General features: G+C 51.7%; 11 protein-coding genes across 11 annotated transcripts; 8 read left to right on the forward strand and 3 right to left on the reverse strand.

The window, feature by feature from the left end:
• Positions 1-57: 57 nt before the first annotated feature.
• On the forward strand, positions 58-1,448 carry GT037_009493 (uncharacterized protein; the record flags this gene model as incomplete). Its single annotated transcript, XM_038934540.1, has 2 exons — positions 58-211; positions 268-1,448. 2 exons carry the CDS (start codon positions 58-60, stop codon positions 1,446-1,448), a joined length of 1,335 nt encoding a protein of 444 aa, XP_038782815.1.
• Positions 1,449-1,887: 439 nt separating this feature from the next.
• On the forward strand, positions 1,888-2,883 carry GT037_009494 (uncharacterized protein; the record flags this gene model as incomplete). Its single annotated transcript, XM_038934541.1, has 1 exon — positions 1,888-2,883. One exon carries the CDS (start codon positions 1,888-1,890, stop codon positions 2,881-2,883), a length of 996 nt encoding a protein of 331 aa, XP_038782816.1.
• Positions 2,884-3,256: 373 nt separating this feature from the next.
• On the forward strand, positions 3,257-4,186 carry GT037_009495 (uncharacterized protein; the record flags this gene model as incomplete). The annotated part of the gene is made up of 1 exon (XM_038934542.1): positions 3,257-4,186. The coding sequence occupies one exon, from the start codon at positions 3,257-3,259 to the stop codon at positions 4,184-4,186; it is 930 nt and encodes a 309-aa protein (XP_038782817.1).
• Positions 4,187-4,386: 200 nt separating this feature from the next.
• On the forward strand, positions 4,387-7,871 carry GT037_009496 (uncharacterized protein; the record flags this gene model as incomplete). Its single annotated transcript, XM_038934543.1, has 2 exons — positions 4,387-5,010; positions 5,082-7,871. 2 exons carry the CDS (start codon positions 4,387-4,389, stop codon positions 7,869-7,871), a joined length of 3,414 nt encoding a protein of 1,137 aa, XP_038782818.1.
• Positions 7,872-8,561: 690 nt separating this feature from the next.
• Positions 8,562-9,644, forward strand: GT037_009497 (uncharacterized protein; the record flags this gene model as incomplete). The annotated part of the gene is made up of 1 exon (XM_038934544.1): positions 8,562-9,644. The coding sequence occupies one exon, from the start codon at positions 8,562-8,564 to the stop codon at positions 9,642-9,644; it is 1,083 nt and encodes a 360-aa protein (XP_038782819.1).
• A 302-nt stretch (positions 9,645-9,946) lies between these two features.
• Positions 9,947-11,414, reverse strand: GT037_009498 (uncharacterized protein; the record flags this gene model as incomplete). Its single annotated transcript, XM_038934545.1, has 4 exons — positions 9,947-10,205; positions 10,251-11,014; positions 11,066-11,254; positions 11,316-11,414. The coding sequence occupies 4 exons, from the start codon at positions 11,412-11,414 to the stop codon at positions 9,947-9,949; spliced, it is 1,311 nt and encodes a 436-aa protein (XP_038782820.1).
• A 964-nt stretch (positions 11,415-12,378) lies between these two features.
• On the forward strand, positions 12,379-12,993 carry GT037_009499 (uncharacterized protein; the record flags this gene model as incomplete). Its single annotated transcript, XM_038934546.1, has 1 exon — positions 12,379-12,993. One exon carries the CDS (start codon positions 12,379-12,381, stop codon positions 12,991-12,993), a length of 615 nt encoding a protein of 204 aa, XP_038782821.1.
• A 61-nt stretch (positions 12,994-13,054) lies between these two features.
• Positions 13,055-16,203, reverse strand: GT037_009500 (uncharacterized protein; the record flags this gene model as incomplete). Its single annotated transcript, XM_038934547.1, has 3 exons — positions 13,055-13,141; positions 13,430-15,454; positions 15,502-16,203. The coding sequence occupies 3 exons, from the start codon at positions 16,201-16,203 to the stop codon at positions 13,055-13,057; spliced, it is 2,814 nt and encodes a 937-aa protein (XP_038782822.1).
• Positions 16,204-18,355: 2,152 nt separating this feature from the next.
• On the forward strand, positions 18,356-19,263 carry GT037_009501 (haloacid dehalogenase-like hydrolase; the record flags this gene model as incomplete). Its single annotated transcript, XM_038934548.1, has 2 exons — positions 18,356-18,520; positions 18,574-19,263. The coding sequence occupies 2 exons, from the start codon at positions 18,356-18,358 to the stop codon at positions 19,261-19,263; spliced, it is 855 nt and encodes a 284-aa protein (XP_038782823.1).
• Positions 19,264-20,225: 962 nt separating this feature from the next.
• Positions 20,226-21,595, reverse strand: GT037_009502 (uncharacterized protein; the record flags this gene model as incomplete). Its single annotated transcript, XM_038934549.1, has 4 exons — positions 20,226-21,002; positions 21,050-21,226; positions 21,279-21,400; positions 21,448-21,595. The coding sequence occupies 4 exons, from the start codon at positions 21,593-21,595 to the stop codon at positions 20,226-20,228; spliced, it is 1,224 nt and encodes a 407-aa protein (XP_038782824.1).
• Positions 21,596-22,569: 974 nt separating this feature from the next.
• On the forward strand, positions 22,570-25,290 carry GT037_009503 (uncharacterized protein; the record flags this gene model as incomplete). The annotated part of the gene is made up of 2 exons (XM_038934550.1): positions 22,570-24,920; positions 24,978-25,290. The coding sequence occupies 2 exons, from the start codon at positions 22,570-22,572 to the stop codon at positions 25,288-25,290; spliced, it is 2,664 nt and encodes an 887-aa protein (XP_038782825.1).
• Between the last annotated feature and the right edge of the window lie 230 nt (positions 25,291-25,520).

Consider the following 25,520-nt stretch of genomic DNA (forward strand, 5'->3'; position numbering starts at 1 on the left):
CAGCGCTGCGCGCACTCCATATTTTTATTCTCTTTTACATATCTTACCCTTTGCACCATGAGCGGTTACGAACATTCCAGCGCTGGTTCGCATTACAACTACGATACATTCGAAGACTTTTGTTATGAACCGTCGAATGGTGCACATCCAATGTATGGGTACTCGCAGAATCAGCTCAACAGTCCCATCGATTACGAGCAAAGTCCTGTCGGTGTGTAAGACCATAATCGTTTCCTTTATAGAAACTCAAACTGATCATGATCACAGAGAACTTCGAACAGGATTCCCGACAATGGCCAACCACGAATGCTATGCGCCAACGATCCGGATCATCGCAACACCTCTCAGCTTCAAGCTTTTCATCAGTACCTTCCAGCTATCGGTCGTCAAATAACAGCACCTTTTCCCACACACCACTAAGAGACTCGATGTCTTCGTCTGTATCCGGATACTCGCACACCTCCAGCATGTCGAGACACCAACACTTTCTGATGGCCGAGCATCTATTGTGTCATGCGCCTATTCAAGTGGCTTCGCAAGTCGTGAGTGCGCTCGAAAAGCCCCGTTCACGGCCTGTCAAGGGAAAGGAAAGCAAGAGACCTGCTGCGCCAGAGAGGGACTATTTCAAAACATGCGTCTCAGCGACCAAGCAATCCCGCACATGCAGCAAAAAGCACAAATACTTCTGCACCAGTTGCGAAAGACCTTTTGTCGAGAAAGCGGATTGGAAGCGTCATGAGGAGACCTACCAAGAGCGTCCTGAGATGTTCAAGTGCGACCTATGCCCTGCTATCTATTTCTTGGAAAAGGACTTTACGAAACACCATAAGGAATCCCATCGATGCACCTCGTGCGCCGACACCACAACACGCAGCAAGAAGGCTCACGCAATTTCTGCGAAACGAAGGCGCATGACCAGGACTGGCTGGGGATGTGGCTTCTGCTGTCATTTTAGTACCGATTGGACAGAGAGATGCGATCATGTCGCGCGTCACATGGAGAAGGAAGGACTGACAAACGTGAATTGGTACCACAGCAAGGTCATATACTCTCTGCTTCACCGACCAATCATATATCACCAGTGGGTGCGGCTGCTTCGTACGCAACCCGGCCTCACGAATTATGCTTGGAACCAGCACTCGACTGGACGCGTTGAGGGCTATCCTGAAAGCAACCCGATCCCTCAACTCCAAGATTATCTCGAGTACTTCACGCCGGAGCAAGACGCAGCGGCACTGGTACGCTTGGCATACAGCAAGCTGGTGAAGTCTTCTTCATCCCCTCGAACATCCGCACCACCGCCTGTCCCACCCAAGGATTATCTCGACACCTCGTTGCAAGGCTGGACTGACGAGATGGATTGTTGGGCGCCGCTCACCACTTCCGTTATCGAAGACGATATTCTGCCTACGGGTATGTGCCGTCTTGATGGGTGGTATGGAAATTAAAAGTTTTGTAATTAACTCGCTTTTCGCAGAGTTTAATGTTTAATGACCATATCTCGTGTACTAGTATAATGCTCTCATACGACACTTTTGCATTACAGCATCCATAGCCTATATTTACTCTCAGCCTATCTTATCCGTATCAGGAATACAGAAGTGGGATTGATAGCGCATCTAAACCATTTACAATCTTACGAGTATCTGGTCACGGAATTACAACATCTTGGTATATATGCGTAATGGACTACCCGCTAGCCTCCGGATCGTCCCAAAGCGCTTGACAACAAAGTTTCATGAATTACCCGTCTTCGGCCCTTTGTCGGAATCTGTGCAACTTAAACACACCAGATCGCCGTTACCGTCTCTTCTCCGCAGTGCACGACACACTGCAGCCATTTTAAACAAAAACAGTAATAACGCTGTGTTCTTGACAACCAACACCATGTCGCAGATTATGGAGATAATAAGAAACAAATGGGGGACTCTCCCCGCCGAGTCCACAGAATCCTTCACAGGCCGCACCATCCTGATTACCGGCGCTACCTCTGGGTTAGGCTACGCAGCAGCAGTCAAGTTTGCAAAACTAGGCGCTTCAAAGATTATCATCACAGCACGAGACGAGACCAAAGGCGAGGCAGTCAAGACGCGACTTCTTGCAGAAGTCGGCGAAGCAAGTGAATTTGAGGTCTGGACACTCGACATGAACTCTTACGACAGCATCACCCAATTCACTCAACGGATGGACAAGGAAGTGGAACATTTGGATGTTGCAATTCTGAATGCTGGGATATTCAATACGAGCTACGGAACCTCGGGATATGGATGGGAAGAGGACTTGCAGGTCAACACGTTGTCTACGACGTTGCTCGGTATTCTTCTCCTGCCAAAGTTGAAAAAGAGCAAGACGTCCACAGGAAAGATACCCATATTGCAGTTTGTGAACTCGGGCGCGCATAAGACTGTGGAGATACCCGTCGGGCTACGAACGCAAGAGCCTAGCAACATTCTGGCTGAACTCAATAAGCCGGAGCTGTACAAGGGCGCGATGAAACAGTACGCGTCTTCTAAACTTCTTCAACGATATGCAGCTATCCAGTTAGCGAAGGAAATACCGTCAAGCGAGGTTATCATCACGTGTGTGTGTCCGGGTATGGTTGTTTCGGATATCTCGCGACATGTCCAGTTTCCGGGGGTCAAGATTGTGACGGCGGTGGCGCATGCGTTGTTGTTTCGGACGGCAGATCAGGGTGCCAATGTATATGTCAGTGGCGCGGCACAGAATGAAGAGTTACATGGGAGGTTCTGGGCGAGCGATGTGATTGAGCTTGACACGCAGAGCATTGTGGGAGAGGAGAATGAAAAGGTTGCGAGGCGAGTATGGAATGAGATTGTGGACGAGCTGGGGAAGCATGTGCCGGATGTTAGGGAGCGCATCTGATGTAGGAATCTGAGTGTCTGGGTGTTTGTCGGTTCAGGTCCTTCCATACACATTCCAGCTGCGCATTGAGACTTGACTGACAGGAAGGCAGTATAGGAGGCCTCTCGTTGTGATTGTCCTTTATGTCTTTGCCTTGTTTGTATATTCTCCGACCAAAACTATTGAACATTCTCATGATCTGGATGTAAGATGTGAGGGAGACGTCGCACACATGGCGCAGCTGGGGATGGGTGGGCGTTGCGTAGTTGAGCCTGGGGTTGGTGTTAGCGTGAGAGGGCAGGGATAGGAAGAATGACGTGCCGAATGCGAGAAGTGCTCCCGCACTTTGAGCTCCCGAGGCGGTCCTGGCTGGACCTTCGCGACAAGCGACACAATGGCTGATATGGCATCGCGCATAGCTTCATTGAGAGGAATACTGCCTGACCTCGAGTCTGCATTGCAATCCTTCACCTCGTCTCCCGCCAAATTCCGTGTCGTGCGGACTGTGAACGACACGCCGACGCAGCCGAAGACGCTCTACATCCTTGACTCGTCCTTCAACCCGCCGTCAATTGCCCACCTCACGCTCGCGACTTCAGCTCTCAAGCAATCCGCGCCCCTGGAGAGTAGTCCTTATCGGCTGCTGCTGCTGTTCAGTACACACAATGCAGACAAGGCACCAAGCCCGGCGAGCTTCGTGCAGCGCATCGCCCTTATGACGGCGTTTGCCGAGGACCTGTCGCGAAGCCTAAAGAGCGCGTCGCCTTCTTTGAAGCATGACGTCTCCGACATGTCGATAGACATCGGGCTGACCAAAGAACCGTATTACAGTGACAAGTCGGCTGCGATAGCCAAGACCACACCCCCATTCTACGCGTCGCAACCCATTCACATCCACCTCGTAGGCTACGACACCTTGATCCGCTTCTGCAACCCCAAGTACTACCCCAAGTATGACCCACCGCTGTCGGCACTAAAACCCTTCTTCGACGCTGGCCACAAGCTGCGCGTGACTCAGCGACCAACAGACCCGAGCGATGAATCGTCCAACGAGTTTGGTACAACTGAGGAGCAGACAAGATACTTGCAGAACCTGAAGGACGGTAATCAAGAGCAAGCTGGCTTTGAGGCTGCGTGGGGCAACAGCATTGACATGGTACAAGCCGAGGAAGGCGTGGGTATAAGCTCGACGAGGGTGAGAAAGGCAGCAAACGCAGGCAAATGGGACACGGTGGGTGAGCTATGCACTGAAGGCGTGGCTGCTTGGATCAGGGACCAAGGTCTATACAGCGAAGATGCCAGCGGCAAAAAGATGATGGGCTGAATTCTTAGCTTCTCAGTGCCGTACAGTTGGTGATACATTGATGATGCGCTCCTCCCTCAGCATACGAGGCTACAAGTGCACCTCTCCTTCCTGACTTCCAGCCCCAGGCAAGCACCCCACGTGGGCTCACGCAAACATCAACAAAGCAGCACACTTGATGAATAGCCACCCAGCTGACCCTCCTCCACTAACTCATCATCATGGCGACCAAGCTGTGCTGTACAGCGGAGCAAGACCATTGTTCGGAATCGCCTGAGCTGCCCAATGCCCGCCTCAGCCAACTCACACCAGCGAACCGCCCACTTCTACCCAAAAGTACTGGCTCACCCGGCTCACGCTTTACTAGTGCTCGTTCTGAAGACCTCCACGAGCTTCGAGAAATCTTTCACAATGCGCAGGCCTCTGACCAAGATCGAGCTATGCCGATGCGGGCTCTTCGTGCGCGATTCAGTCGCCCCTCAATGCATAGCATCCGAAGCCTACACAAGATGACCAGTATGCGCTCTCTTATCAGGCGGAAGTTTTCGAAAGAGCTTCCGGAAAAGGCTTCAGGTGTGTCATCAGCGCACACCCAGCCAAAACAGAATAGCATCACGTCGATTCCCGACACCGTAGTGAAGCAGCTGAAGGACTCAAATCAGCAGCTTCGGATCACAAAGCATGACCTACGCAAGGACCTACTAAGTGACAAGAAGCCCGATGAGGGTGGATATGATTCAGACGCTAAAGTCTTGGACGACATTGCAAAGAACATCGGCAAGAAACCGCTAAGCAAGAGGCCAAGCATCCGCAGTGTCGACTGGACAACTACTACAGGAAGGCAAGTAGATTCGATTGTCATTCTCACACCATGCTGACTGATTGTAGCAAAAGCACGCCTGAGTCCTCTACAAAGGGCCGCATCAGTGCCGAGCTCAAGCGCGACCTCTACCCTTACAGCGTTGATAAACTCCAAGCCGCTTCCGTCTCGAACCGTGTCACTCAGGTGTTCAGTACGCCCGATCTACGGTCGAGTACATCTGGTGAGCGGAATCGCAAAGTGAGGCGGTCGCATTCGGCTACGTCCATGGGTTTACCGAAACCGTCCCCGATCTCGCCGTTGCGGTTACCGAGTCTTACCAACCACGACTCATTTGGTATGCCGTGGTCTGAGGTGATGCATAAGAGTCTTCGTCTTTCGCAGTTTCCTATACCTCCACAGCATATTAATACTGTAGCATTCCCCACCCTGTTGGGCAAGAAGGACATTCAAAAACATGCTCATGACCATCACCAAAATCAAAATAGTGACGCCTCAGCATCGTCGCCCCGAACGAACGTGTCACTTGCATTACCTGCGGCTCGTATAGTGGAGATCCGTGTTCAGCAGCCCACGTCTATCGCAAGTCCTAGGCCGTCTACATCTGTTAGAGGTTGTTCTCGTGGAAACTCGCCTTCCAGGAAAGGCACGAGAAATGAAGGGGAAGACGACGGGGATAATAACCCGCGTCACTCTGTCCATCTTCATAGCATGCGCATCTCGCACCATTTACGCTCAGGCTCTCTTCTTTCCTGGGATCAACTTGCCGATGCGCCAGATCTCCCAGTCCCGCCCCCTATGTATCGTGAACGTACTGTCTCAGACCAAAGCCGAGTCTCTGTACAAAATCGACAACTTGCTCGCCATCACCGACAGACATCTAGCTCTGGCTTTGCAAGTACAAAGATCCCGAGCAAGTGGGGCAATGTTTTGCCGCAAGATGTCGATGCGCGTCCTGATGTTGCGTCATCCATATATTCGAGTCGACCACAGAGCCCACCTGACAGCTTTGGTGGTTCGATGGTAACTCTGTCGCATACGGGCACTGAGAATCAAGTTTTCAATATCTCATCGTCTGATCTACGCCGGCCTCGACGCTCTGCTTCCTTTCCTACAGACAACGAGGAAACGCCGAAGCCAGCTAAACGGCATGGACTCTCTGGTCTGACAACGGTGATCGGGCATTCGATTGAATCCTCCCTACTTGCCGTACCCGTTCCTTTAGCACGCAAGAACAGTGTTGCTGACACTAAAACCTCTAAATTTCGGGAAGAGTTCAGTCTATCTCCGCCGAAGAAGAAGACATCACAATCGGTATCCATCATAAAACTCTTGAATCCAAAGCGCCTTAGTGGGCGGAGCCAGAGTGAGGCAAACCTACATCCCGAAGCTTCAGTCGCCGCTATGGATGGTCCATCTGATATACTAGCAATCCCTGCCGATCGTGAACGTGGCCATTCTCGGTCATTGACAAGCTTTCAGACTGAACAGAATGCGATGGGAAGGAACAAAGGTGCTAATCATGTGTGGGATCGCGCTTTGCAAGCTCATCAAGAAGAGAAAGCATCACTCTTCCTTCCACAAAACAAAGACCTTGCCGTTCACGCAAGTCCTTTCCGCGAACGCAGTGGGAGCGTTTCTGTTAGAAGAGCTAGCATTGAAGGTCTAGATCCAACCAGTCGAGCTGACGACGGCTCCAGCACGCGGGTATCGACACTTTGCCCAACTCTCCAAACAACTGGTGAAGAGCCATCTGAGGGACTTTACACCTTAGCCTCTCGGCGCAGCGCTTTGTTAGGGCGCGATGACGTTAGCGTTGGACAGGAGGTGGCCACCGCGTTTGAACGACAGGGCGACAGGACCGACATTGTGGGGGCTTGGGGCCGATACCCATCGCACACGCGCCATGACCGCACCGCTTCCGCAGGCAAGAACGACAACGTTCAACCTCGCGACTTTGCACTTGAGGCAGCAATCAAGTTTGCCTCGGCAACAGATGACGAAGATTTGATTGATCCAACAGAACGAAGACCGTCCACTCCGCTGCTACCAGGCGAGAAGAAGAAGAAGAAGAAACAGAAGAAGATTGGCAGTGGTCGCATAGCAAAGAGCAACTCCATGACCTTCGGCAGAACTCTCATGAAGAACTATGCCAAGATGTTCAGAAGCCAGAGTACAGAATTCCAGAGGCATGGTCGAGGACATCGAAGCTCCATCGCGTCAGGTGGCGTCCTAGAGCACCCTGAGCTCGAGCTGCTGCCCCATGTGTGGGCGGGCGAGGTTCACAAAGTTCATGCAGACGTGCAGACTTTGAAACATGAGGAACAGCCGCTGAACAATGGTTTTTCAATGAGAATCACTCAATCCAAGAGCAAATTGCGGGCAGATGACTCCATGGCGACCCTCCGTCCGCGTCGCAACTCTTCAGCTCCCAATCTCAACGAAGTGTCATTCCGCGATGGCGCTGCTGGAGTGGGGCATGCAAGCGATCGTGCACACGTCTGGTCGGCCTATTATGAGAACTGCGTCGATGTTTACCCACGTTTGAGTATGGATACCAACCGATTGCTTGAGGACTTTAGTCACCCAAAACGATTCTCATTCGACAGCAGGCGCGCATCCATACACTCACGAGCTATGCCCATTCGCATACCAAAACACGAACGTAGGGAAAGTCAGAAGAGCAACACAAGTTGCGTAAAGAGTTTCGTTTACCAAGATCATAATGACAGCGCTTCCGAGGAACGCAGCTTGGTCAGTGTTAGGCGGAGCACAATGGATCTGATATCCAAATTCAAAGAGCAGGAAGCTACCGAACATGAGAGGATTCTATCGTTCAGCAGGATGGATAGTGTGAGGGCGGAAGAGGGCGTCGCGGCTCCATAAGCTGCTCGTGGGTTGCCGCATGCGGTAATGTGTAATCAGTCTATTAAAAGTCTCTCGGTGCTATCGACACATCATCATTTTCAGCATGCTCATAGTACGTAGAATTTACACTCTATAGTTGATTCGCTGTCTTTTCTTGTTATGGCTGATCTCGCTTGTTGTACCAAGGTACAAGTCATCAGACTTATCATTGGCTGTAGGTGGACCTGTTGAGGGTCCATAGATGAGATCGCGGTCACGTGCATATCAGTCATCGTCCTGTCGACGGTCAGCCAGTAAGAGTGAGTGCCACCCAGAAGCTACTGACGTTTGGCGACGGCAGTGCCGTATAGCCCACGTAGTCCTCTGGTTATGGTATTATCTTCGCATCTAGGATATGGAAGTTCGTGTGGTTGTCCAACCAGCGTCGTTAGAAAAGTTTCACGCAAGGGAGCGCTGTTGCTGAGAACCATGTTTCCGACTTCAACCTCAGAAATTTCTATGGTTGCGCTCAAGCGCGAATCACTCCAGAAAGTATATGATCAAGTCACCTCTGTCTCTCATTTTTTCCACTCTAAGCAACAGATTATATACACTCGTCCGAGCTCAACTGATCAAAATCTAGGATATCCCGCCGAAATATCACCAACAAACTTCAGTCACCCGCATAAACATCATAACCAAGATTTCCTTTTCAAACTCCCAGCAAATATGTCTTCCAACTCTAATATCACCGCTGGCAGCCATTACCAGCCGTTGGCCACAACGCCTACGGTTCCAACCATGGACGACTACTTTGACAGGAATCTCCGGCCTTTGCTTCTTATTCAGAATCCGCAGCAGTCAGACGCGACGGGAGTTGCAGAAGCAGACGGAGAAGAAACGGAAGATGGTGAAGATTTGGACAGGAGAGATCCAACTCCTCCTCCTCATCCTATCGCGAAGGACAAGTCTTCCACTCTCAAAATCCATTTCCCAAAACGGATCTGGAACGAGATTATCGCCGAGGGTGAGCTCGATCGAGCGAAAGAAGTAGCAGCAAAGCCCAAGAAGAGTTCAAAGCGGTTGCGCTCTGGAAATCTTCTTGCCGTCGTCGAAGCTGAACCGAGCGAACAAGAGGCGCAAGACAGAAGACCCAAGCGCCGACGTCGGGTCGAGACTGAGCAGGAAGCTGGGGGAAGTCACCGCCGTGTGGAGGCGACATCGAGTTCGGGTCTTGGTGCTGCATCGAAACGAAGCAGTCATATCCCTCCTGCTGCTGGTCCAAGCAGTAGACAGCCACCAGTACAGAACCCGTATGCTAAACAATATTCCCATCATACTCGTTCGGCAATTCTCGTCACCCGCTCGGTCCCCGCTCCCGCTCTCGCTACCAGAACCAAGAACAAAGGGAAAGCTAAGGCTGAACCAGCACTCGAACGAGCGCCCGCACCTGAGCCCGCTCTCGCATCAGTACCTTGGCCGAAATCACAGTATCAAAACTATGTAGGCCCCCGCACAATGTGGCGCCGTCTCTTCCCCCATCTCAAGTGCGAGTTGAGCGAGTACAAAGGCGTACCGGACGCATGGCGCGAATTAATGCTCTGGGATAAGGACCAAGGGTGCTGGAGAGCAAGAAGGCTAGACGGTTCCGAGCCATATGTCAAACAAGTGCTGGGAGATATCGAGTTCCTGAGAGCTTGGAATGAGAGGAGGTGTGGGCCTGAAAGCGAGATGCAGAGGGAGTGGAATCGGAATAGAAGGCTGGCGGAGGAAGAGGCCGGTTTTAAGGATTGTCTCAGAACTAGAGGGTAGTGGCGTCTGCAGAAAAGTTATGAGAAGGGAGTGGCTATTCCGTGAGCCGATATGGAGGAAGAATTACCTGCATGAGAGAAGTTGGAGGTGGGTGTGTGTGTGTGCTCACAGGGCGAGTAGGGCTACGTAGAACTATGATGGAAGGATTGTTGTGCCTATCTCGATCGACGGATCGTACAGAATCTTCTTGTCGGCTTCCAGTTCTGTACGTCCGCTGTTAGTTTGCGCGGTGATAATAGCGGTGGCGTATTTGTTTGCGTTGTCCTATTTCTTCCTATATACATTCCATGACCTCAACACATCTATGTTCCATCATCACCTTCTTTGACTGACGGCTGTTTGTCTTGAGTGGTCGACGTAGGTGGTGTCGAGTGGTCTGTTTCCTGCTCCGTTGTGGTTGCCGAAGACAACGGCACCGAGGAAGCAGAGACTATAGTTGATGGTCTAGCGTGATGGCCGTCATCGTCCTCATCACGATCTATTGGTTCCTCCCATGATACGAAGTCTTGTTCCTGGCTTGAAAAGTTCGCACCTTCTGGCTTACGAGCATGATAGAAGAAACTGGTGAATCAGCAGAGCCAATCATTCGCGATGACAACAACTTACACATCAGCGTAGTAGTGTCGGTCTTTTCTCTTAGCCTCCGCTCTGCACTCCGACAGAAAGACTTCCACTTCCTCTCTCGACCACTTCAGTACGCGCGTGAACAGGCCCAGCGAACTACTTGGAAGCCAATCCATCAGATCCTCATAAACGAAACGACCGAGAAGCTTGAACCTCGCGCCCTTTGCCCACTTACCAACGGGCCATTTGTACGACTTGAGGTTGATGTTCTTGAAGCCTGCATTCCGTAGTTGTGGCGTGAAATGTCTCGGTCCCGTACCGTCGAGACCGATAACTTTAGCAGCCTGGAGAAAGAGCTCTGACCAGCGCATCAGCGGGGAATTTTCCGCAGTGACGCCAGAGTCCAAGCATCGTATGGGGAAGGCAAGGTCTTGGCACTCAAGGTATCCTCCTGGCTTGAGGTTGACGTAGGCTTGCTCGAAGAAGCGGTCCCAATTCTTGATGGCTGCTACCATGGCTCGGGCATGGATGAAGTCGAACGGATCACGGAAGATCCAGTCTGCCTCGCAGTCATCGATGAGGAATTCACAGTTAGGGGGTACTTGAGCGGGCTGGATGGGACTCAGATCAGTGCCGAGAACACGCGCGGATGGATGCTCATCAGCGAATTCAATGGACCAGATACCAGTTCCGCATCCTATGTCAAGGACATTCTGCACGTCTTTTGGTATAGGCGCTCGGTAGAGTTTCCCATCTAGTGTCAGTCTGAAGGCGTGGTGCTGTAGGTCCAGTCGATCTGCTTCCACCTGGCGCTGGTGTCAGCAACTCATTCCTACATTAGTCGGTAAGCTGCACACCTCATCATTAGGTACCGGGTACTGGCCCTCGGCGTAGGCGTGGTACCGCCTGCCATTCTCATAGCGAAAGTTGAACACTGACGAGGTTGCGGACATGGTGTAAGAAGATCGATTGTCACCGTAAGCAGAATCACCAAACTCAGAGTCGCGTTCGTCGCTTTGATCGCTTTGCTCCTCGGTGTCCTCACTCTAAATGCCAGCTGTCAGTCGGGCAGGCTAACACAGCCAAGCGATAGGACAGGGAACGCACGTCGATTTGAAGCGACGGACCGGAGCTGCTAGCCTCTTCAGCGGTGGAGTAATCAAGGGCGCTCCCGTTAGTGCGTAGAGAACTGTTCGATGCTGACATGTTCTCTTTTCTTCTTCCTCTCGACAAGGAGAGGCACGAAGCAAAACGTAACGATCAAACTGGCGGCCTTAGGCTACCCCCCAGCGCGCTTTAGATGGATTGCGCAGTATCCAGCTCAGCGGTAACCCAAGCGTAGATGATCAGTGCTGCGTTGTTAGGTTCGCGTTTTTCAGAAGTTGGGCCAATCATGTGAGGAGAGGTGGTCAACGGGCGGAGTTTCCCACACATTTCCATATGCCGCGTCTTATTCATGGACTATCTGGCAGGAACGGCACGTGGAGATGGCTTGCATTAACTCGCTCCGTCGGAATTGGCCCAAGTCGTCGTAAGCGGTCTATGGATGTCGAATCATCGGACATGGGCGTTGGGTTTGATGCAGGGCGGGCTGCCGGGCGTAATCGCCGCGTCTCTCTCCGGCTAGGATTAGCCGAAGTCGTCGGTGGCTGCTGCAGGATGTTGGCGAGCCGAAGCTGACATGTGATAATATTGTTGTGTAAAGGTATGCAGAGATACAAGAGCCTCGATGGAGGAGTCTTGCGAGTTGTAGTGAAAAGAAAGTAGATTGTCACCGCGACGGCGCCAAGCATGCGCGCCTCTGTCCCCACCCACCCGCAAGGGGTGCCGATCAACTGCGAACATGTCGACTCCATGCAGGAGCGTTGAGCGTTTGCTAGTGCATCGAGACATCATCTCTTGGGGAACGGGACCGCCAAAAAGCTCGGTGGCACCTCCCTGACACTCCTTGCCTGCACTCTGCGCGTCATTGCAGGCTCTGAGTCTAACGCGACTCTGCCGGACGCGTCTACTCCCGCCATCACGCGGCTGTCTGCGCCATCTGCCGCTGCCGCCCAACATCACTTCATTAGGTGGCCAATTCTGATTCGTCATTCGCTACCAAATCAGATCATCAGTTGCCTGTCGCAAATCTGGGGTTGCGCCTGCCTCTGCGTTTCCACGAATCGCCATGTCGCAACACTATCAAGGCAGCTCGCGTCTGCGGAAAGCTCCACGGATGAACAAGTGGCAAGAAGAGCGACAGAAGGAAGATGATCTGATAGCTCCAATTGGCGTTTCTGGATCCACTCACCATCTTGAACGGTGGGCTTTAGTGACGGCGGATATGCCACAACAGCCAACCAAGAAAGCCAAATCGCGAGAAACCGAGGAAGAAACCCAAGAGCGCATTCGAAGAAGATATTATTTTCCTAGACGCCTTTGGCCGACAGCTTCGCAAGACGACCCTGAACCTGTGAATGAGCGCACCGTGGTTCATTCCACAAGCGACGATGCGCAACCAAAAGCTCTGAGCCCCACGACTACCAAGAAGCGCCACCACTCACCGTCCCCGACTCGAAACAGCTTACGCACCCATCTCAGTAGTGTGAGCTACGTCCAGACTATTAAGCGACGTCGTTCAAAGTCGCCATCGCCGAGGAGGTCTGCTTACTCTGCCTTCAGCACCCAAACGTATGACGCAAGAGCGCTCAGTACAGCAGGGTCTGACGAAGAGTACGACTACTACCAGTCAAGTGAATGGAGCTTCCCAAGTAGCGATGAAGAAGACGAAGAGATGACATGAGGGCTCATTGGCTCAGGCAGGCAAGACTGCGGCCAGCAGGAGGACGTCCGGCTTCCAGTCGCTAGGTCCCAGAAGGAGGAATTAATTCGAACAACCTGAACTCAAAAGAGGTCACTGCCAATAGTACGTTGCGCGCACGCTCACTGTACTGGGTCTTACATCAGCGCTAACCATCGGTTGCACCAGACATAGACCTGTTCGCACATGTACATTAGAAACATCAAGATTGATCGAATTCTCATGCCATGCATGCTGTATTACAGTACTATAGGGCCCGCTTGATGTGAGTACTACTACGTCCGCTAACAAATTAACAAATATACATTAGCTTGCTCGACGTTCCCCGAGATCCTGATCAACCCTGGAAGCTGCGAGCAACGGTCGACATCGATCTTGGTACGGTCGCGTTCGCGATCGATTTGCTCGATACGCCTACGGGTCCCATACCCGGCAAGGGTTGGAAGGCAGCAGCGTCAGGCCAGTTACCGAGTGCAGCTGGATCTCCACCCAGACGAACCCACTTCGCATGCGACGGTGTTGGCCCATCCAGAACAAACATTCTATACCATCCTACAGGGGCGACGTATGGTCCCTTGGGCGCCTTGACTGTACATGCTCCGCCTGAGCAAGACACGCTCGGGAACAGGATACGCGCACCCATCGAGCTTCCATGAGTACTAGACTCAGATCCGAGCAGCGACACTTTGATTGGACCACCAGAAGACGAAGTTACCGTGAAAGAGTAGTCTTCCTCCCAGATCCAGTCGTTCTGAGGTAGCTCAAAGGTAGGCTGCGCTGCACCAGAAAGCAGATAGGGTGGGAGGAAGACCTCAATGCGGTGCTCCTGAGGATGCTTGCCCTCATCTTGGGGATCGGAGCCTGACACCAGGATCCTCCCGTCGTCCATGACTACGGCTTCGGAGTGATACATGCGCGCAATTGTCGTGTTAGCCATGATACTCATACGTTGATGTCGTGGCTTTCGGGAATCGTACAGAACAGCGTTGAGGTTCGACTGGTCTGCAAGACCGAAACCTGCTTCGCCAACTTCAGCGCCATTCAGGATCAGATAAGTTCCATCTGGTAGCGTTGCCATGCACGAGATGACACGTCGAGAAGGCATGCGCTCAAGAGTCCATTCGGGGTTGGCGACATCGGGTTCAATACTGACGCAGTTGTCGAGACCCCACTTGGGTTGTCTTGCTGCGCCACCACAGATGAGCACCTCCAGCGGAGCGTCGTAAGGGTAGTACTGAGGCATCAGGACTTGAGTACCCTCGTACGGGTAGGTTCGCCCTCCGGTGGGGTCGTTGACGGCAGCTGGTGCCTTTGGCAAGATCTTGACTGTGTCTAGGCTAACTTCGTCGAGGATACGAGCCTCGTTGTAGTACTGGATGAAGATACCACCCGACGGCAGTACGACTAGGAAGGGATAAAGGTTGTACGGGTCGGTATCCCTTAAATACTGCGCTTCGTACACAGGACCTACGGTAGGCAAAATCTCCATGTTCGGCACTGGCGGACCATTGGAGCCATCTTGCCCGCCGACAATTAACATCGATCCGTTTGCCATGACCATTCCTGTAGGGTACCAACGGCCTCTCTGAAGCTTGATGCTATTGACATCTTCCTGCCAGTCATTCGTGCCGTTAACACCAGCAGAACCGTCCGGCCAGTAGATGCGGACGCCAAACAACGAATCTGTCGACCATCCACCAATATTGATCTGTCGACCAGCACGATCCGGCATAGTCAGACCTGCAGCACAGAATATGTCTGTCTTGATGCCGCTCAGTTCACGGAAAGCATGGAAAATGTCGCCACCGATTGAAGGATCAAATTCGTACGCACCAGTGGTGTTGGGCTCACCTGTTCCATGCTTCTCGAGGAGAGACACCTTGCCGTTGACACCAGGTTGCGAAATCAGGGGGATGATAGGACCGCCAACCAAGAACTCGTAGCGTCCAGCCGCAATGCCTTTGGGGTACTCCCATACGTATAACGGATCGCCTTCCCATTTGTACCAGCTGAGTCGGTTACCTTGGCCGCACAGGGCTTCGGGGTCGCCTGGACAAGCAGTGTTGCATTCAGACTCTGCGACTGTCTTTGAGCCACTCTTCTCGATGCCATCAAGGTCTCCACAATAACATTCTTCACCATACTCCATTCCAGCTGCCTGATAACCGAAGGCTTGGCATTGGCTTAGACACCATTGTGGTGAGTTGCCTGTCTGGTTCACTAGCTTCCATGGAAACACCTGGTTGTTGGTGTCGGTAATACATCCTTGGTATTGCCAATCGCTCACATTCTGGATAGGGGCCGGAGCGTTGATGACCTTCAACGGATCTTGGCTTGAGTAGATGCTCATTCGGTTGGGGCCTCCGCAAGTCTCATCCTGGTTGCCAGCACATTTTGTGTTGCACTCTGATTCGGAAGAAGCAGGCTTGCCACCCATTCTCACCTGCGAGAGTCAGTGATTGGTACATCGGCAGACCTGACTGTACTTACGGTGTTATCGCAGAAGCATTGGTAACTGTACTCCATAGCGGCGATCTCGTAGCCAGCTTTCGCGCACGCGTTGGAGCATGAGGCAATGGTCATACTTTGATCATCGGGTTGTTGGTAGTTGACGATGCGGAAGCCGGGTCCATCAACATAGCAGCCCTTGTACTCGAACCCTTCTGGGAGTCCCGTTGCAACAGGGACTGCACTGGATGTCTTGGTCGCAGATGCTGTCTGCGACGCAGTAGGTGAAGCAGTTGCCGAAACGGTCGATTCGCCACCTGTGTAGAATCGGAAGAATGTCAAGCGATCAGGGCCGCCACACATCTCAGTCTGATCTCCATTGCATGCCATGTTGCATCCCACTTCGCCGTCAGGTGCAGGGCCGCCATTGTTTCTGATCTGGTTATCACAGAAACATTCACCAGCATACTCAGTACCAGCTAGAACATAGCCTCCTGCTCGACATGCGTCTCTGCACTTCGCATTGGTCATAGCACCGGCCACTCCCATCCCCACGGACAGCGTTCGACCGCCGACGCTGTCTGTGTAACATCCTTCGGCGTTCCATCCTACCTTTGGTTCAGGAGATGTGGTATTGCTGGGTAGGTCGGGTGTCGCGGTACTTTGTCCGCTAGCGTACCATACCAGGGACAGTACGAGGAGCAGCAGGCTAAATGGCTGCCGCAAGGCGTGATGTTGCGCCATCTGTGGCGCAATGGGAAAGTCAAATGAACGATGAAAGTATATGCAATTGACAAAGTTCCGAGTGCAAGAAGGCGCACCGGCTGTTTAACAGCACCCAAGATGTCGTATAGCATCCCAGGCAGACAATGTATATAAGCGTCTTGTATCTCTACACCTCGACCACCGCTCAGCCCATGCTCTGCCGCGCCTGATCAGACCGATGCCACATCACGGCCGTACAGTATGCCAACTTCGGTAAGTATGTTGGTGACAACCGGGCTGCATGACTGCGGCGTTGCCTGCACGTATCAGCACGCGAGCTGCATCTTTTCAATAGTATACTTTTCTCATATTGCGGCTGACAAGGCAAGAAAAAACAGGGACGACATACGGACCGCTATCTTGTTAGTACTCGCTTAGGCAGGTGTCCCGCTGCTTGGTATTACCGGATAAGTAAAGGGTCTTATCACAGCCAATCAGCGTCCTGACTACATACGCCAACTTCAATCTATTTTCCGCGCATACATCTTAGCTCCCTGAAAACTCTCCTATTGATTTCGCTGCAATCGAGCGCTATGAGCCGGCGCTCTTGTGGGCGATGTCATCTGGCGATCTCAGGGTCTAGCAGCACGTTCGCTCGTTACACACTGCCGACACTGGACAAACGTGTAACTGGTGCGATGGCGCGCCTAACATGCGGGACGATTCGGACTCTTCTCCGTAGCCCTACGACAAGATCCTGGGTTCACGGTGTTGCGATACGAACTGAGAATGATCTAGCGCTAAGAATAGCTACGTACATGACACCAGGTTGGCTATGCCGCTCTTATGCCGCAGCCCTGCGATACCGTATCAGTATTGAGTCGTCTCCTAGCTGCATCAGCTGTGCAAAATCGCTTTGTTACATCGTTTAGGTGGTTGGACGTATCGTCACCCCAGGCGCGGTCAGTAGCAGGCGTCTTAGCGATTATCGTGACGGCGATGGGTTACCCGATAGAGGAAACCCGTTGTGGAAGTAGTCCGAAGCCTTCACCACCAACTCGACACCACGGTTTGAGCAGCTTATCATCCGGTCTGAACTGCGTGAGAACACACTACCACACATAGCAGCCTCAAGTAAGCCCCCAAATTTGAAGGATGAAGTGAAAATAACGTGGCGCACACACAACCGCCAGTGGCTGATCGACCCGTGTGGGGAACATCTGCGAACAAGATACGCTGCCGCCAGACACTAGCCGGGTTGCTTACACGTACAAGTCTTTCGAAGTCTAGCCCAGCATAAGTGGAGATTTCTCGTGAAGAGAAATTTGACTACCCTCGCCATGCAGCCACCATGTACCTAAGGTCAAGTTGTCAGCCTCGCAGTGGCATGTGACAACGAGCTGAGTCATTCGCACAGCGCCGACGATATACTTCCGAGTAGGATAAGTCTCAACATTGTAGAACTAGGCTGGTAAAGGGAGTTGCTATGCATGTCAGACACCCACTTGAATGTATTGGTATCCCGTATTCAGGAACGTTCGGTATGAGGACGATTGACCGGCAGTTGGATACAGGGGAAGCGATGCATACGATATTATGCACTCGGTAGTTTCTCGATGTTGCAAGCCTGGAATTGGTTAAAGAGCGGGTTCGTGGAGTATGAGTGGACTAGCAGGATGGTGCAGCGATACTGGAGGTACCCGAAAGGAGATGATCTCTCGTGATGAACATTGCCTTGCAGGCTGTCGAGGAAGTAAACCCGTGATGGCTTATCTCTCGACAAGAATCTGGACGCATCCGATCGTAGTTCCTGCACATCAAATTTACAAGATGGTGTATTGAGGGGTGGGAGGTATGGGTCCCAATGCATTAGGTTTGCCAATGGTAATCGGCGAGGAGAGTAAATCGATACATGAGAAGAGACGCCTCTTCTCTACCGCCCAGAGCTGAGACTCAGCTGCTGTGTGGTAAGAGTGAACGTCGGTCGTAGTGACTGCTTCCAAGATGCTTCATATGCTGGGCATGGACAAGCTAATCCTCATGTGGTTTAGTTCCCGCGGGGTAGACGGAGTTAACCCCGAGCCATACACTCGAAGTAGAACACACACACAAAGCTGAAGCCTCAGAGCCAGAACACAAGGCCCCCTGATCACGCCCTGTCAGAGTTTGGTACGTTGCCGGAACAGTCTCCATGGTCTCACTGCCGTCAGTACGCGCATGCATCTTTGATGTAGACGGCACTCTCATCAACTCCGAGGACATCTATACGGACATCTACAACAATATCCTTCGCGAGTATGGAAGACCAGAGTACCCTTGGAAGATCAAAGCTACGCAGCAAAGTAGAGGTACAAGGGTTCGTATTGCTCAGCCTCAAGCCATCTTCCATCCCGCTCATTCTTCGTAAAGGGTACAAAGCGCCTGCTAGACTGGGCTCAAGTACCCCTCACACCCGCACAATGGTCAGCAAAGGAGAAAGAGAGTACACAGCTTTTCAAGAATAGCAAGCTGCTCTCAGGTGTCGAGACACTTCTTACTACCCTCAAAACAAGAACGTCGCCTCCCGTGCTCCTCTCACTAGCTAGTTCTGCTGGCCACCAAAAGTTTGCACTCAAGACGTCGCACATACCACTCATTAATGAAGCATTCGATGACCCAGCCTTCCACGTCTTTGGTGACGACCCCGAAATGTCCGATAGTCAGAAAAAACCAGAACCCGATATCTTCCTCATTGCTCTAAAGAGACTAAACGATGCTGAGACAGCCCGCGGAGAGCGGAGTTTGGAGCCCAGTGAGTGTTTAGTGTTTGAAGATTCAATTGCTGGGGTTGAGGCAGCGAGGAAGGCAGGTATGCGGGTCGTTTGGGTGCCTCACCTTGGGCTGGCGGAGGTTTGTAAAGGGAGGGAGATGGATGTGCTTATGGGTAGGACGGAGGAGGATGGCAATGTGCCGAGGTATGGGGAGCCCGCGGAGGGGGTTGCCAAGAGTCCTGTGGTGACTGAAGATGGACGAATGGTATCGGAGGATGGAATGGCGGAGCTGAGGTCTAGTCTTGAAAACTTTCCGTATGCTGCGTATGGCATTGAAGTTGCGCAGTAAGTGGGAGATGACGACTCACACAAGCGTGTGATGATCATATGTATGGAGCGACGGCAACATCTACAAGTTGGGAAATGCCAACACTTTCCCGAAGTCTCTCAAGGCCAAAAAAGAATCTACTCGTATTCAATAGGATGATTCCATGAATACATTGATGTACTAGGTGGTCTCGGCATGCGACTCGGCCAAACTTGAGCTACGTCTTATGAGATGCCCCACTAGTGCCATCGACGACACGAAAAAAAAAAGATGATTTGTGACCTACGCAGGGATCGCTGTTATTGTTGTTAGACTAGATGTTCGAATTGATGGCATCTTGTGTGCTACTTACAACCTGCAATCTCTTGATATCGACGAATCGTAGTCAAGCGCCTTGCCATTGGGCCAGCAGGCCAGTTGTTATTGGTGTTGATGACAGAAGTCTCAGTTTGACCTTCATCTATGTGATATTTGATACTTCATGTCTCGTTTTCTGAAGAATTTCGACTCAGTCGTGGTCTTCTCCTAAATAGTTAGCATACCGTGGTGCCGTGGAAGTTTTCGTTCGCCCCACTCTGTGGTAGCTGTCGATTGGCCATACTTTCCGATCAAGCAAGGCAGGCCAACAAGATCAATACTGCCGATGGCTCCTAGGCGGACGCGATTGGAATTTGCAAGGGTTGCTATCGCAGCCCAGGACGAGCGTCGCAGCTTTTGGTGTTAAGTTGTTGGGTCGATTTTGGCGATGGCAAGACTTCAAGAACAGGCGGGGCATGCTCAATCAGCGTTAAAAGCCGGTAACGTCGTCGCGCGAAACGCGACACGCGACGCGCACACCGAAGCTTCATTGAGCCACCAACCACTGCAATCAACCTCATCAAGTGCACAACATTGTCATCATATAATCATATCTCATACTGTGATCTCAGTCCGCGGCCTGTCTGCCGAAGCAGCTCGAAAGGTGGGACGCGGCATAACTCCATCTAGAGCGGCAACTCTTCCTCCTCCTCCTCTTCCTGCGCCCCGGCCTCCGTATAATCGTCATTCAAATCAGCTATCGGTCGGCCTGTCTGCAAGCTTGCGCCGGCAGCAGAGTCTCTCCTGAGCTTCAGCATTGCGGCTTCCAGCTCGTCAGGGCAGAAGAGCTGGCACAGCGTATTCATATCGTCAAACACGACCTGACGCTGCTGTGAACCCGGGATATAGATAGTGTTACCAATGTTGAAAGTTAACGAGTATAGCAGGTTTCGTGCGTCCCAGTCCTCTACAGGCTCAGATACCGGGAAATTACGCTTATAATTTCGGATATATGCCTTGCTGCTCAGCCGATGGCGCGGTGCTCTCCAGTTGCCAGTGTCATACTCATTGTGTCCGTAGAAGGAGCAAACGTCGAACACGAAAGCCTCGCCTGTCCTGGCGTCCATTGCGGTGTTTCCGTCCCAACAGTCACCGTGGATAAGGCATGGTTTCAGGACTCGACCTTCTGCTTGAAGAGGTAACAGAAGACGTGGTACCACTTTCTGGAGTGTGAGATCGCAAACAACGTCGAACTCAGGCCATTGAAGCATTGGCTTAGCAAGCTCCATGACATGACCAAGGTGCCGACTATACACAGTGCACCACGAATCTTCCCAGGTATCGACAGCCTGAGCGATACGCGCATGGCACGTGGAGAAGTGAAAGCCGAATTTGCCGGTTGGTGGGATGGATCGTTGATGCATATCTGCTAGACCCGCAGCTAACTTGACTGGATCTGCGGGCTTTGAACATCAGCTTTCGGTCACTCCAAGAGTTAAGTTACACATACCTGTTCTCCCACATCTCGAAAAGCCGCAAGCAGAAAGTACGTCTCTGCTGAATCTTCGTCGATCTGGCCCCAACCATATGGCTGTGGAACGAACGAAGGGGAGACTGCATAGATGGATTTGAGCGATTCGTATTCGCCTTCGCACATGTGCCTTCCTATGCTTCCTAGAGAAACCACCTTTGTCGAATTAGTATTCATTCTCTGATAGCTCCTCGGTGAGAGGCCAAACCTTGAGGAAGTAGTTGTCGGTTTGTCCCGTGGGAAGCTGGACGACAATCTTGGCCGCTTTACCCCAGAGCGATTTGCCGTAATTGTAGGCGTCTATTACTTGAGTCTTGGGAACGGGGAATGCTGGATCAAGGTCAGTCTCAAATGAAGAACCGCTTTGGCTGATATACCTGCGATGACTCGCTCATCCACTTTGTACGATCCGCTGACATGTGGCGGAAGAAGAGGCTCAGTTGGCGTCCCCTCCAGGTCTGCTTGCGCCTTGCCTATGGTGGTTCTCGAAGCAGTATGGACCTGTTGTGTGTTCATCGAAATCATGTCGGCGCAGACCTGACTAAAGATAGTGAGGGGTGGTGAACCTTGGTGCTCGATCAGACATACAAGAGGGGAGATGCATATGCGGCACAGCAGCAGAAGGAGACAAAGGCTGGCGGTACCCCGCACCTGAGATCGAGTGTCATTTCCAGCCCTTGTGAATCCGCGTCAGAGTCTGATGAGCCTCTCACTCGTTTGAGAGGAGCTAGATCTGCCACGCTACTTGCAGTACGACCTCAACTTCACTACTGTTTTTTCCTTCATCAAGCGCATCGCGCACTCACTCTATCAGCATTACCTCTTTTCTTCCATGCATCATATGATTTCGTAGACTTGACCTAGGCAATATCACACGGCGTTAAGGCCTAACGTCTTGAGCGTTCCTGACCTCAGCCTTATACCTGCTAGCTGAAAGGATGCAGTTTCGTCAACTCCGAATGCGATCCTAACTGACACTGAACAGTGATGAGAACGAGAGTTTGGCCCTCAAACCCAGTTTACTGGCATTGGTGTCGGAGTATAGCCGATGAGTTGTAAAGACGCTATAAGTTGTAAGGAAGCTGATTAAATGTAGGACGGAGTGGGTACGCTGGTAGGCATTCTACTACTACAGCACCTAGCAAATCAGCGCACATATCTTCAAGACTTGTTCTGATTTATCGCACGGTGCGTCGTTTACAGCAATCAGGCGACGAGTGCGACACTTCATGTGTTGGTGGGGTATCTTACCTAAATCAGGATGTCACGAGACTTCAGCCGTACGCCACCGCATTACGAAAGCAGGCAGCTTACTGCTGAGCATCTCCAATCTTGAAGTCATCAGCGCACCTACTCCCAATAAGCTTTTGGCAGCCCTGAATACATTGTTGGCCACCCGGCTAAGCAACACGCTGTACACCTTGATCGGAGCGAAGGTCTGTTTGCCATTTCTCAGCCTCGTGGCACACCGACCGGGCATAGCTGACGAAAGGTCAAATATGACCACTACTGCCATCCCACGAGCCTTCCTGGCCCCCGGACGATCGGCATTCGCTGTAATCGATCCAGTCACTGAACGGTATCATCGTTTGCTGGACCAAAGTGGTGCGCTCCAGCTGAGCACGACTGGAAAGTCGGGTAGCTACTTCGCCATCTCTTACGTATGGAGCGACTGGAAAGAGTCCATTGTGGATAAGTTCCCGAGCTGGAGACTGATACGGGAGCGTCTGATCATGCTTGCGGCAACGGATCTTGCGACAAATCTTCTTAAAGCCCCCACCGATATTGCCCAGAGAATTCCACTCAAGCTGTTTCAGCCAGATTCCTTTCGATGTTGGCTTGACTCAAAATGCATTGACCAAAATTCGTCAGCGGATAAAATACACTGGATCCCGCGCATGAATGAGGTATATTTCGATGCACGGTGCACTATCCTTCTGCTCAGAGACGTCGACCTTACAGCCCTTTATGAGCTTTTGAAGCTTATGAAGTGTCTTATAGCCGAGACCTCTCCTGAACGAGGTTTTAAGTCACACCGATGCCTATTCACACCGAGTTGCATCTCTCTGGTGGCGTCAATTCCTCCATCAGTCGAGCAAGCTTGTCTGGACAGCCTAGAAGCCCTCTGGAAAGGATCATGGCGAAAGCGCGCATGGATCTTCCAAGAGATACTCCTTTCCGCCCGATACATGTTAAGCTGGGGAGATAAATCAACTGTCGCTTACATGGAGCTTGGGACGGTCGGACGGATAGCAGCTTTCCTCCATCAACGCCATCCGGATAAGAGCTGGTTGCACGACTTCTGGTCTTGGTGCAAACAATGTAACTGTCTTCGAGAGTTTTACACAGAGAAACTAGACATGGAAGCGACCGTGCTGCAACTGGCCGAACATCTGGAGGCCACAGTCGCTTGCGACAAGTACTACGCGCTGTGCGGAATCCTGGGTTTGAAAGATGTTGTCTATAATGCAAACCATAATGCCGAGGAGGCTCTCAACGAAATACTCTCCGCTCTAACCAAACAAGGCAGGATGGGCTGGATGTATGCAATACCTCCTAGTGTCTCTGGGGCCGGTATCGCTTTGTCCGATAGTTGCATGGCTCCATTCTTCCTGACACGCAAGAAGAGGCAAGCGTCTATAGGTTTCTACCAGGGAAGCTTCGTATCTGAAGACTTCATGGGCTTCACGGCAGTCGAAATGGGTTTTGTCCAGGAAGTGACTAGTCTCGAAACATTCATTCGGCAGCTAGGCAGCAGTGTAGGCTCGTTACACACGCAAGGAATCAAGGCGGATTCTTTCCGTGAGTTGTACGGGTATTCAACTACTGCAGAGCAACTTTTTCCGGCGATACTTCATCGATTGGGCTACGACATCATCAGCCCATTCCGCGAGCATATCCTCTTCGATCGGCTACGAAATGCTTTCGGAATCACAGGGCCACCGGTCAGTCTGACAGGCACAGACACTGATGCCATGGCTTTCTGGGAGATTGTAGTACGACTCTGCTTTGTTGAGACCAGTTCCTTCGAAGGTAGCGATCCCTTAGGCCAACAACTAGTACAAATGTCTGCAGATCGAGTGCAGAGCCTTTGCAAGACGCTCGTAAGCCAGGGGTGGTGTGTTGTGCATTGGCAAACCTGCGAGAAAGAGCCTCGAGCTCAAGTAGCAGTCGCATTGCTCGACGGACCTAGCGACGCGTACAGATGGGCAGGCATGAAAATGTTATGCATCCGGACACAGCGAAGCCAAGACTCCTTGTTGTTGATCGGCGGTAGCGAAATGCCATACGTGGCGAGAGACGATAACGCAGATCAAGAGAGTATGACGAGAAAGCCCTCCACAACGAGTACACAGCTCCGTGATTCTGGAACGAATTTTTTTAGCATAGCTCTACAGATCCCGAGACTTCAGGCTCTTTCCAATTTTACCCATCCCGCGTGTCACGACAATGCAGCTGAGCTGCATAGAGAAACTTCACATCATCCGATAGTAGACGACGTCATCAGCACAATCGAGAGCTTCTCTATGTCAGCCGCAGACGACGTCATCAGCACACTGGAGAGCTTTTCTACGTCAGTCGCAGATAATTGGAATCGAAAGGTCAAGTTGTTTCTAGTCCAACGGCAGAGAAGCGTTGCGAATCCCAGACCGACTGTTCACCACGCCGATACGCTTGTCGATCTTGTAGGCCTATTTGCGCACCAGGATACTTCATTGGAGAACCAACGCTCACCGGTCACATCGAACAGTGCGCTAGAACGTGAACCAAGCTCTCAAGTCGACTACCTTTATGCTATGTTTCCATCTCTAGATCGGGGATTGGTTAGTGATGTATTCCACGACTCTAGGTACGTCCTGGAAATGTCTCAGTTCCGCTGTACTAGAACTCTAATGAGACGAAATAGTGGCTTAGATGCTGCAATCGACGCCTGCCTGCAGTTGACAGACACTGGTTTGAATCAAGCACACGACACAACCGGGAGCAGAAATCTATATGATGATGCATCTTGGAACCCTTGCGGCACTGGTACAGCGCAGACTGGAACTCTCATTGACTTCTCACCAGACTCCGAGTCTGAGCCACAGTCATCGGTTTCGATTGATCAGTCGCTCGGTCGTGGAAATACTGCTTCACTGCATAACGATGTGATCAACTCGACGGGGAAAGCGGACGTCTCTGCTCACAGCAGAAGTGGCCCTCAAGATTCATTGATATGAACACAATCCTTGTCGCTTTCACATTATCTCTACACGTTCAACGTAAGCTGCGAGTGAGTTGCGCAGAACTAGGTATCGAACACTTAGAAAACCTCCAGAAATCGCCTCAATATTGAGCGTTCACCAAGTTGTGGAAGACAGCCTCAGATCTCGATATCGCAGTCATGCGATCGAGGTCGCATACGGTACACCTATCCACAAAGTCTTCACTCGCTCATCGAATACATCTG

This window comes from Alternaria burnsii (assembly GCF_013036055.1).
Source record: "Alternaria burnsii strain CBS107.38 chromosome Unknown 728, whole genome shotgun sequence".
NCBI lineage: Eukaryota > Fungi > Ascomycota > Dothideomycetes > Pleosporales > Pleosporaceae > Alternaria > Alternaria burnsii.